This window comes from Bombina bombina, chromosome 9, assembly GCF_027579735.1.
Source record: "Bombina bombina isolate aBomBom1 chromosome 9, aBomBom1.pri, whole genome shotgun sequence".
In the NCBI taxonomy this organism is placed as follows: domain Eukaryota; kingdom Metazoa; phylum Chordata; class Amphibia; order Anura; family Bombinatoridae; genus Bombina; species Bombina bombina.
Window position 1 is genome coordinate 200,076,021 of NC_069507.1, and position 13,036 is coordinate 200,089,056.

Genomic DNA, 13,036 nt, shown 5'->3' on the forward strand with positions numbered 1-13,036 from the left:
AATAAAGTAATCGATTTAGCCCATCACAGTGTCTGTCAGTATTAAAGCCCTTAACTGAAGCCATCATTCTATACTGTGTCTCAGAAAATGGCTTACCTTACCTCATGGGATTTCTGTCAGTCTTCTAGCACTACCAGGTCTTGTTAGAAAAAATGACTGAACATACCTTAAGCAGTATAAGCCTGCAAACTGTTCCCCCCAACTGAAGTTCTCCTGTACTCAACAGTCCTGTGTGGGAACAGCAATGGATTTTAGTTACAACATGCTAAAATCTTTTTCCTCTCAGCAGAAATCTTCATCACTTTTTGCCTCAGAGTAAATAGTACAAACCGGCACTATTTTAAAATAACAAACGGTTGATTGAAGAAATAAAAACTACAAATCTAACACCACATACTCTTTACCCTCCCGTGGAGATGCTACTTGTTAGAGCGGCAAAGAGAATGACGGGGGGGGCGGAGCCTGAGGGGAGCTATATGGACAGCTTTGCTGTGTGCTCTCTTTGCCACTTCCTGTAGGGATTGAGAATATCCCACAAGTAAGGATGAATCCGTGGACTGAATACACCAAGTAAGAGAAAAGATAATATCCTAGGAATCCTGACCTTACTCCATGAGTAACCCTTGGATTCACACCAATGAAGATATTTACACCATATCTTATGATAGATTTTCCTGGTGACAGGCTTTCGTGCCTGTATTAACGTATCAATGACCGACTCAGAGAAACCACGCTTTGATAAAATCAAGCGTTCAATCTCCAAGCAGTCAGCCGCAGAGAAATTAGATTTGGATGGTTGAAAGGACCCTGAAGTAGTAGGTCCCGTCTCAGAGGCAGAGTCCATGGTGGAAAGGATGACATGTCCACCAGATCTGCATACCAAGTCCTGCGTGGCCACGCAGGTGCTATCAAAATCACTGATGCTCTCTCCTGCTTGACCTTGGCAATCAGACGAGGGAGCAGAGGAAACGGTGGAAACACATAAGCCAGGTTGAAGGACCAAGGCGCTGCTAGAGCATCTATCAGCGCTGCCTTGGGATCCCTGGACCTGGATCCGTAACAAGGAAGCTTTGCGTTCTGGCGAGACGCCATGAGATCCAGTTCTGGTTTGCCCCAACGTTGAATCAACTGTGCAAACACCTCCGGATGGAGCTCCCACTCCCCCGGATGAAAAGTCAGTCGACTTAGAAAATCCGCCTCCCAGTTCTCTACTCCTGGGATATGGATAGCTGATAGGTGGTAAGAGTGAATCTCTGCCCAACGAATTATCTTTGAAACCTCCAACATCGCTAGGGAACTCCTTGTTCCCCCTTGATGGTTGATGTAAGCTACAGTCGCGATGTTGTCCGACTGAAATCTGATGAACCTCACTGCCGCTAGCTGAGGCCAAGCCTGAAGAGCATTGAATAAAGCTCTTAGTTCCAGAATGTTTATCGGAAAGAGAGCCTCCTCCTGAGTCCATGACCCCTGAGCCTTCAGAGAGTTCCAGACTGCCCCCCAGCCTAGCATCTGTTGTTACTATTGTTCAATCTGGCCTGCGAAAGGTCATACCTTTGGACAGATGGACTCGAAATAGCCACCAGAGAAGAGAATCCCTGGTCTCTTGATCCAGATTTAGTAGAGGGGACAAATCTGTTTAATCCACATTCCACTGACTGAGCATGCATAGTTGCAGCGGTCTGAGATGTAGGCGGGCAAACGGCACTATGTCCATTGCCGCTACCATTAAGCCGATTACTTCCATACACTGAGCCACCGAAGGGCGAGAAGTAGAATAAAGAACACGGCAGGAATTTAGAAGTTTTGACAACCTGGCCTCTGTCAGGTAAATCCTCATTTCTACAGAATCTATCAGAGTTCCCAGGAAGGAAACTCTTGTGAGGGGATAGAGAACTCTTCTTTTCGTTCCCTTTCCACCCATGAGACCTCAGGAATGCCAGAACAATGTCCGTATGGGACTTGGCAATTTGGAAATTCGACGCCTGTATCAGAATGTCGTCTAAGTAAGGGGCTACTGCTATGCCCCGTGGCCTTAGGACCGCCAGAAGTTACCCCAGAACCTTCGTAATGATTCTTGGTGCCGTAGCTAACCCAAAGGGAAGAGCCACAAACTGGTAATGCCTGTCTAGGAAGGCAAACCTGAGAAACCGATGATGATCTTTGTGTATCGTAATGTGAAGATAAGCATCCTTTAAGTCCACGGTAGTCATGTATTGACCCTCCTGGATCATAGGTAGGATGGTTTGAATAGTCTCCATCTTGAAAGATGGGACCCTGAAAAATTTGTTTAGGATCTTGAGATCTAAGATTGGTCTGAAGGTTCCCTCTTTCTTGGGAACCACAAACAGATTTGAATAGAATCCTTGCCCCTGTTCCTCCTTTGGAACTGGGTGGATCACTCCCATAACTAGGAGGTCTTGAACACAATGTAAGAATGCCTCTCTCTTTATCTGGTCTGCAGATAATTATGAAAGGTAAAATCTTCCTTTTCGGGAAGAAGCTTTGAAGTCCAGAAGATATCCCTGGGACACGATTTCCAACGCCCAGGGATCCTGGACATCCTGGGCGAAGAGAGAAAGTCTGCCCCCTACTAGATCCGTTACCGGATCGGGGGCCAATCTTTCATGCTGTCTTAGAGGCAGTAGCAGGTTTCTTGGCCTGTTTACCTTTGTTCCAAGCCTGGTTAGGTCTCCAGACCGGCTTGGACTGGGCAAAATTTCCCTCTTGTTTTGTATTAGAGGAAGATGATGCCACGCTCGTCTTAAAGTTTCGAAAGGCACGAAAATTAGTTTGTTTGGTCCTTAATTGGTTAGACCTATCCTGAGGAAGGGCATGACCTTTTCCTCCAGAAATATCAGAAATGATCTCCTTCAGTCCAGGCTCGAATAGGGTCTGCCCCTTGAAGGGAATATTGAGAAGCTTGGACTTTGATGTAACGTCAGCTGACCAGGATTTAAGCCATAGTGCCCTACGCGCCTGAATAGCAAAACCAGAGTTCTTAGCCGTTAGTTTAGTTAAATGAACAAGGCGTCAGAAACAAATGAATTAGCTAGCTTAAGTGCTTTAAGCTTGTCAAGTATATAATCCAATGGAGTTTCTACCTGTAAGGCCTCTTCCAGAGACTCAAACCAGAAGGCCGCAGCAGTAGTGACCGGGGCAATGCATGCAAGAGGCTGGAGAATAAAACCTTGTTGAATAAACATTTTCTTAAGATAACCCTCTAACTTTTTATCCATTGGATGTAGGAAAGCACAACTGTCCTCGACGGGGATAGTTGTACGCTTAGCTAGGGTAGAAACTGCTCCCTCCACCTTAGGGACCATTTGCCATAAGTCCCGTGTAGCACATCTATTGGAAACATTTTCTTAAAAATAGGAGGGGGAGAGAACGGTACACCTGGTCTATCCCATTCCTTAGTAATAATTTCTGAAAACCTTTTAGGTATTGGAAAAACCATCAGTGTAAACAGGTACTGCATAATATTTATCCAATCTACACAATTTCTCTGGCACTATAATGGTGTCACAGTCATCCAGAGTAGCTAAAACCTCCCTGAGCAACACGCGGAGGTGTTCAAGCTTAAATTTAAATGTTGACATATCAGAATCAGTTTGAAGCATCTTCCCTGAGTTAGAAAAATCACCCACAGAAAGAAGCTCTCCTGCCTCAGCTTCTTTATATTGTGAGGGGATATCAGACATAGCTACTAAAGTGTCAGAGTGCTCTGTATTTTTTCTAGCCCCAGAGCTGTCTCGCTTTCCTTGTAACCCTGGTAGTTTGGACAATACCGCTGTAAGGGTATGATCCATAACTGCCGCCATGTCTTGTAAAGTAAACGCCATGGGCGCGCTAGATGTACTTGGCGCCTCTTGAGCAGGAGTCATAGGTTCTGACACGTGAGGCGAGTTAGTCGGCATAACTTCCCCCTTGTCAGTTTCCTCTGCTGATAAATTTTTTAAAGACAGAATATGATCTTTATAACAAAGTAAAATCAGTACATTTGGTACACATTCTAAGAGGGGGTTCCACAATGGCTTCTAAACATAATGAACAAGGAGTTTCCTCTATGTCAGACATGTTTAAACAGACTAGCAATGAGACCAGCAAGCTTGGAAAACCCTTTGATAAATGTAAACAAGCAAAAAATAAAAACGGTACTGTGCCTTTAAGAGAAACAAATTTTGTCAGAAATTGAAAAACAGTGATAAACAGTAAATCTTACGAATTTTTACAGTGTGTATAATAGACTAACAGAGCATTGCACCCACTTGCAAATGGATGATTAACCCCTTAGTTTCAAAACCGGATCAAAAAAACGATAAACGTTTTTTAACAGTCACAACAAACTGCCACAGCTCTGCTGTGGCCCTACCTGCCCATATAACGACTTTGAAAGGCACAAAAACCCTTTAGAGGTCCTAAGTGTTCAGGGGACTCCTTCAGGGAAACTGGATGTCTCAAGCTGCAAAATCTAATGCGCATTTAGGCGCAAAAATAGGCCCCTCCCAACCTGTATTCACAGTGAGAGGGCCTAACAAAACTATCCCTAGGCAAAATCTAGCCAGCCATGTGGAAAAAACTGGGCCCCAATAAAGTTTTATCACCAATATGTATAAAAAAACGTTTAAACACTTCCAGCAAACGTTTTATGTTTCAGTAATGTGAGAAAGTAATAAGAATATTACCTTTTACAGCAAGCATGATACTAGTCGTTATTAAATCACTGTAATCAGGCTTACCTTAAATAAATCCGGTATTAACAGCATTTTCTAGCATATTCATTTCTCTAGAAAAATTTAAACTGCACATACCTCATAGCAGGAGACCCTGCACGCCATTCTCCCAGCTGAAGTTACCTCTCTCTTCAGTTATGTGTGAGAACAGCAATGGATCTTAGTTACAACCTGCTAAGATCATCAAAGACCACAGGCAGACTCTTCTTCTACTTTCTGCCTGAGGCTAAAATAGTACAACTCCGGTACCATTTGAAAATAACAAACTTTTGATTGAAGATAAACTAAATAAAAACACCACATCTCTAGCTACTTCCTATCTTGTCGAGAGCTGCAAGAGAATGACTGGTAGTGGCAGTTAGAGGAGGAGCTATATAGACAGCTCTGCTGTGGGTGATCCTCTTGCAGCTTCCTGTTGGGAAGGAGAATATCCCACAAGTAATGGATGATCCGTGGACTGGATACACCTTACAAGAGAAATTGTGGCAGAGTAGTATAGAAGAACCCAGTGCTAACTAAACATGAATGCTCGCTTTGAAAAAGATGCTTCTGTGAAGAGATGGAGTCAAACACAGAATTGTTTGGGCCCTGTGATGTTTGGGAAAAAACTAACACTGCATTCTACAGTATTGGCACATGGCATTCAAAATTAAAAAAACTTTGAAAGTGACCTCATTCTCTCCTTTTTTGAAACTTAGTTCCTTTCCATGAGAGTATACGGAGATAGGCTTAGAAAATGTACGTGCCTTCAACACCTTATGCAGAACACTATTACAGGCTTTGTTGTAAACACTGCTGCCATATAGCGCTCAGAAATACATGCACACTCCTGAGCCTACCTAAGTATGCTCTCAAAGAAAGAACCTAAGTTTCAACAAGACACCAAGAAAAAGGGGTAAATGTAGAAGTAATAATAATAATAATAATACTTGCTATCAGTGCCGCAAGTCGATTAAGTTTGAGGTTGTGCGCTATACAAGTATCCAATTATTATTATTAGAAGTAGTACATTGAAAAGTTATTGTTTAATGTTTATTTTATGCTTTACAAATGAATAATAAAAGTTTTGTTTTGACTTGCATGTTCCTTTAAGAATTTTATACCATCACTCAAACAGTTGTGATTTGCGAATACTTTGTAGGCCCTGGACAACTTGCTTTCATTGCATGAACAATGAATTCTGCTTCATATAAACGCAAGTGCAAATACTGAAAATGTGTATAGAACAAGAGTGATGCTCTTACGTATACAAGGTTTGCAAAAGATTATTTATCACCTACTGTCAATCAGTCAAAGTGATAATATATCTGCTTAACAGTGTAGGGCGCATAACTATATAATCTGAATAATAACAGAGGGACAGATCATATTGGAAAATACAGATGATCAAATCTTCAAGACTTTTCAATTTTATATTTGAAAGGATACAACTTTTGCAACAACAATATCTCCTGGACGAAAACTTTTGTATACCTCCACCTGCAAGAAATAAAGTTGAAACCTATTATTGGTTTATCAAGACATCTATACAAAGTATAAACAAACCCAACATTTTATTATATTTAAATGGAAATTTATTTTTTAGAAAATGTATTAAAAGGAAGCAGATGCCTCTAAAAAAAAAAAAAAGTGCTTTGAGAGTAAACCATAAGAAAATTGGGTGTGTTTGTTGTTAAAAATAAATAAAATTAAACCATGACACATTCCCGACTTTACCAAAATTACCCTCATTGTCATATTTTTTTTAAGAAGAGCTGGAGCTGTTTATTAATGTTATGTTTTCTTTTCTCAAGCAAGGTTCGATGCTATATCATTTATCTCATTACATTACTGATGTCATTTTCTTTTTCCTCTGAGGAAGGAAAAGGTGTTTGTAACTTTAAATGCATCATTTCTCAATAAAAATCTATGAAACTTAAAAAAAACAAAAAACAAAAAACCTTATGAACATTACACACCCTATGTTTAACACAAATAAGTTTCATATTTATTTGTTGTCTACTTATACAGGAGACATGGGACAATTATATGGTAACCTAAATGGTCTTTATTATCAAATGTCTCTTATTACTGCTCTCTTCCGTGAAGCATCAGTTGGCCCAGGGAGTAACGAGACTGCTCTTCTAATTAACTTGTTTTATACCATGCTGCTGAATTTAACTGGACTTCAATAAAATGTGGTTTTAAAGAAAAGGATAGAGCCTGTCTGAATCTTATCTGGTAATATTGTTACTTGGACTTTACCATAGGGCTCTCCTTTTCATCCAATAGTAGCGGGTGACATCAGTTGCATTAAGGGAGTTGATCCCGAACAGCTGTTGGGATATTGCTTCTGGATGCTGGGCCACCAGCGAAATTAGTGAGTGCCTATTTACATTATGAAGGATTTTATAGGTGTTCGAGCATACCAGAGCGCAACGGACTTGAAACGGTAAGTGAATTATTCTGACTATCTTGTATTATAAAAGAGATTTATGCGATACTGTACTTGATTTTATTTGTTTCTCAATTAATGAGTAGTTAGAACTACTGTATGAGCACTATACTATACGGAGTTGGAAAATTAGATTAAAGTAATGGTAAATCCTAGTGTTTTTGAAATGCTAGTATTTAACAGTGCTACATATAAAGGGGTCTTTACGTCAGGCCTCAGGCCACCCATGGCAGAACGCTATTTTATCAATGAGGTGACATTTCCAACAGTTAGCCAATAGCCGTGCGGCCCAGTTGGCATTAAGCCGTATAAGCTAGCAGTCTATTGGCCAAGATCACCTAATTGACAAAAAAAAAACGTTATGCCGTGAGCGTCCCGAGGCACTTAGCGCGGCATATGCTGAAGACAAATGAAGGAACTTTCAGCTTGAAGTATTTTATACTTCATGACTGAAAGTCCCCTTTATTTGTAGCACTGTTAAATGCTACCGTTTAAAAAATGCAAGAATTTACCATAACTTTAATGCACAGATGTAGTTTTTTAAAATTATACTAGATGTTTAAATATTAAAAAACAGAGTAAAGTTTTAGTTCCCATAAAGCATTATGCGACCCGTCATGTTGTAACTTAGGATTCGTTATCTGCCAATGAGGGACAGTTCTAAATGGGACACTATAGTTGATTACCAATGACTGTGTAGAACCTAGCAGTGTAAAGTCTGGTGTATGCACTTCCACAACAGGAACAGGTAAGCCCACAATTTTCAGAATTAAAAGGGACACTAAACCCAAATTTTTTCGTTTGTGATTCAGATAGAGCATGCAATTTTAAAACAACTTTCTAATTTACTCCTATTAGCAAATGTTCTTCATTCTCTTGGTATCTTTATTTGAAAAGCAAGAATGTAAGTTTAGATGACGGCCCCTTTTTGGCGAACAACCTGGGTTGTTCTTGCTGATTGGTGGATAAATTCATCCACCAATAAACAAGTGCTGTCCAGGGTCTGGACTTTCTTTTTTAAATAAAGATAGCAAAAGAACGAAGAAAAATTGATAATAGGAGTAAATTAGAAAGTTGCTTAAAATTGCATGCTCTATATGAATCACTAAAGAAAACATTTGGGTTCAGTGTCCCTTTAAGCAACCTTCTAATTTACTCCTGTTATATATTTTTTTCTGTTCACTTGGTATCTATTTTAAAAGCAGGAATGTAAGCTTAAGAGTGGCCCATTTTTGGTTCAGTACCTGTGTTGCACTTGCTGATTGGTGGCTAAATGTAGATTGGTGGCTAAATGTAGCCCCCAATCAGCGAACGCTAGCCAGGGTGCTAAACCAAAAATGAGCCTGCTCCTTAGCTTACATTGCTACTTTTTCAAATAAAGATACCAAGAGAATGTATAAAAATTGATAATAGGAGTAAATTAGAAAGTTACTTTAAACTGCATGCTCTGAATCATGAAAAACAAAATTGGGTTTAATATCCCTTTAACTTACAGGAAAAAGGCTAGAATAATAAAAGTATATTGCAAAGTTTTTTTCTACATATAATTAAAGATTTTAAATTACAATTTCAAAATGTTTAATTTCCTTTTAAATTTGAAGATTCACCCAATAAGATTAAAAAGGAACTTTGCAAGGACATGTCTAAAAAGACCACGAGGACCAAGAACTATTTTCGAAATCCATCAAATTTCTAAATACCAAGAGACTTCTAAACCAGGTCAGACATCCGGATTGGGCAGAACTAATAAAAGAAAAATCACCTTTATCTTGAACTAACAGGCTGGGCCTTCTAGATCCTTTGTACAAGATACATTTCGCCAATTTGGTATATACAAAAAAGTTCCTCTTATGGTATATAGGTTTACAATATTAAAGTTACTACAAAAGAACACAATAAAAGCTTTACATTCAGGTCACTAACAATTACCTTATCTTTTTCAGTAGCACGAATGTCTTCTTTTCTACAAAAAGAGAAATATAGAAATATTGCATTTTAAATGCTGGTTTTATAATCTGGATAAACAGGGAATACATTGTGAAGATACAGGGGTTAGACAAAATAACATGACCCCCATTACTATAAGGGTTAATATTATTTGTGTAGGCTACAGTGAAAAAAAAAGATATATGTTTTGTTTGGCTATATTCCCTAGGCTCTATACCAGTGTAGTACAAGTTGTTTTCAGCAGTGGTTAGAATAAGTGGTCGTGTAATGAGTGACGTGTCAAACACCTACCCATTTAGCAGAAGCATGTGTAACCATAACAGCCAAATTGTTTGCTGCTTTAAGAGTAATAGCTTCCACTATTATGACTGTATAAACAAAGCGTGGCAAGAGAAATAGTGGGTGAAAAAACAAATCGGAATGATAGGAGTCGTCAAAGACGGACAAGGATTATGTCCAAACAGCATAGAACTACCACAGCAAAACTGGCAGCAGAAATCTATATCCAACTTGAAGACGCTGTTTTTCCCAAGAGAGTATGCAGAAAACTTCACAAAACCAAATATCAATGGAAGAGCTGTAATTGCTAAACAATTAATCACAGACAATATTAAGATTCGAAAAAGATAGTGCCATGATCGTAAAACCAGGAAAGCTGAAGACTGGAAAAGTGGTCCATTGAGTCATAATTCCCATCAGCAGGTCGGGTTTATGTATGGAGAACCCCCAAGGAAGCATACAACTCAGGCTGTCTGGTTACAACTGTCAAATATGGGGGTGGATCTGTGATGATTTAGACATATCTTGGTTTTTTTCTGGTACATCATAACCCTAAATGGTGGAGTTACTGCCAGTAAGGTCATGGACATTCTAGGTGATCAGGTGCATCCTATGGTCCCTACTGTTATTTCCCTACAACAATGCCATTTTTTAAGATGACAATGCACTGATACACACAGCAAGAACAGTGCAGTCTTGGTTTGAGGAGCATTGAGATGAAATACAAAACATCTACCCTGGCCAGCTCAATCACCTGGCTTGAATATCATTGAACCATTGTGGGCTGTTTTGGAGAGCAAAGTGAGAAGTAGATTCTCTCCTCCAACATCTCTGAAGCAACTGGCAGATGTTCTGATAGATAAATGGTACAATATCTCACTGAAGACCATTTAAAAGTTGTATTAATCTATTGCAAGAAGGTGCATTAAAGGCAAAAGTTGGTCCAACACCTTATTAAGGGGGCATTAAACACTAAATAAATGCTAGCTAGAATGATCCAGTCAAAAAAAAAAAATTAGTCTGAGAATAACATGTATTTTTTTATATATACAATTTATCATTTTATATTACCTTCTCAAAGTGTTTACTGTTCCCTTAATAAAGAAATATTGCCCATTTCCCAGGTGTTTAGTATACAGGGGTTTGACAAAATTATTGTAACCTACAGCGCCATTAAAGGGATATGAAACCCAATTTTTTTTCTTTTATCATCCAGATTGAGCTAGTGATTTTTTAAACAACTCTCCAATTTACTTCTATTATCCAAGTTATTTTGCTCCTTGGTATCATTTGCTGAAAATGATACCTAGGTAGGCTCAGGGGCTTCTGATTGGTGGCTGCACATATATGCTTCCTGTTATTGGCTCACCAAATGTGTTAACTGGTTCCCAGTAATGTATTGCTGCTTCTTCAACAAAGCATACAAAGAGAATGAAGCAAATTAGATTATAGAAGTAAACTGGAAAATTATTTTCTCTATCTGAATCATGAAAGAAAATCTTTGGGTTTTATGTCCCTTTAAAATGCCTTCATAATCAGTGAGCCCACTTGGAAAAAAAAATTATATTACAAGAAAAACATAGTGAGGGTCGTAGATGACACAAAGGGACAAAGAGAGGGAATGCCGATTACCCAGTACCTCTGTATAAAAAGAGAGCTGCAGTAGCCCAGAGGCAGAACTTTTCTTCACTTAGTCTGATGAGATTTTTTTAGTGGAAATTTTTCTGCAGGTCACTTTGAAATTCAATTTTAAATTAGGCAGTTACACTAAGGCACCAGCTTAATTGCACTGTGATGATCATTTGGAAAATAAAGCAATTTTTTAAGTTTTATAATATATTGCAGCAAATGAAAATTGCATTGCAGATTAGCTGCAGAAAAAAAGCTACATTTTTAGAATACATTTGTTTCTTTTGCTCTTGGTTTAACATCACATAATTATAAGGTAAGAATGTAGTAATGAAAAAGGTGCATTGCTCATAAGAATGTCTTACGCTCATGAGTCACACCTTTGCAGACTGAGAAAGGATAGGGGCAGTGGCGTCACTAGGGGGGTGCGGACCTCACCAGGTGACACCCTGGGGAGGGGTGACACCAACCCCTAGTGACTCCCCTGTTTCTGGCTATAGTTGGTGGCGCTGAGGTTTCAGTACTCATTCCAGTACTTCCCAACTGTACACCCTTCAGTTTCGCATTGTCCCTGGGCCACTCGGTGCTGCACAGAAGTTATATTTAAAAAAAAAAAACCTTTCTATTGGGTCCTACATCATCACGTGATAACTTTACTTGCTGCTGCATGTGGCTCAAGTTAGTACTTTGGCACGTGATCGCAGGATCCTCAAGCGCTGTGTGCACTGCTGCTTAGCATAGTGACTGCCTGTCTGCCGATGCCGTGGCAACTATACTACTCTGTCTCAATCTTCAGTGCAGAGATAAGGTGGATAACGGTGCTAAGTGAGCATATCTCTGGGCTGGGGGGGGAGGGTGACCATTTACCATGATGTTACTAGCGGTGGCTCAGAGGAGAGCATAGTACACACGCTCAAAAAGTCAATAGCCATGTGCTCTACTGTGCTGGGAGCCGGTCACTGATGATTTCATCTTACCGGTAAGACTTCACAGTAAAACCAGGCTGTTTCCCAGGGTTTTACTGTGAATTCACTTAATATTTGTATAATGGAGGTCTGGGGATTATAATGTTAAATGCAGTGGAGGCAGTAGGGGGTTAATTACAATACACAAAAGCCTGTGTGAAATATTGCGCAGGGAGCCGCTAGGGCTGACAGTGCACATTTGAGGAGGGTGGCCCAGTACAAGTTGTAGTCAGGAGCTCCCTAATCTAAATGAAAACAAAACACAGCACATAGTAAAGTTAAAGCTGCTCTTAGTGCTTCAACTTTAATCACTGAAGCAGTTCAGGCACAAAACACCATTCAACAATCTAACAAACTGTCTGGGGTCAAGTTATTTATATCGGCATGCAGCTGAGCTCACAGAAATGACGGATCCAGGAACATACAATGGTCCTAGTGCCCTTTTCTAAATGTGTGTTCTGTATATGTGTGTGTATGAGAGTGTATAAATATATGTATAAGTGTGTGTGTAAATATATGTGTGTATAAATGTGTGTGTGTGTATATAAATGTGTGTGTTAATATGTGTGTGTAAATGTAAATGTGTGTGTTATGAGAGTGTATAAATGTGTGTGTGTGTGTGTGTGTAAATGTGTGTATGAGAGTGTATAAATATGTATGAGTGAGTGTGTGTAAATATGTATGAGTGAGTGTGTGTAAATATGTATGAGTGAGTGTGTGTAAATATGTGTGTATAAATGTAGATGTGTGTGTTATGAGAGTGTATAAATGTGTGTGTGTGTGTAAATGTGTGTGCATACGTGTGTGTATGAGAGTGTATAAATATGTATGAGTGAGTGTGTGTGTAAATATGTATGAGTATAAATGTAAATGTGTGTGTTATGAGAGTGTATAAGTGTGTGTAAATGTGTGTGCATACATGGGTGTGCATGAGAGTGTATAAATATGTATGAGTGTGTGTATACATATGTATGATTGTGTGTGTATAAATGTGTGTGTATGAGAGTGTATAAATTTGTATGAGTGTGTGTATAAATGTGTGTATGTAA

The 13,036-nt window shown here is 39.3% G+C and overlaps 1 protein-coding gene across 1 annotated transcript in view; it reads right to left on the reverse strand.

The window, feature by feature from the left end:
- Nucleotides 1–13,036, reverse strand: part of EXOSC1 (exosome component 1) — a 70,928-nt gene that overhangs the window by 13,555 nt on the left and 44,337 nt on the right. Inside the window, exons 6-7 of the mRNA XM_053692974.1 lie at nucleotides 9,097–9,130; nucleotides 6,162–6,212 (exon numbers count right to left, since the gene is read on the reverse strand). Coding sequence (XP_053548949.1) covers nucleotides 6,162–6,212; nucleotides 9,097–9,130 — 85 coding nt within the window. The remainder of the gene's footprint in view (nucleotides 1–6,161; nucleotides 6,213–9,096; nucleotides 9,131–13,036) is intronic.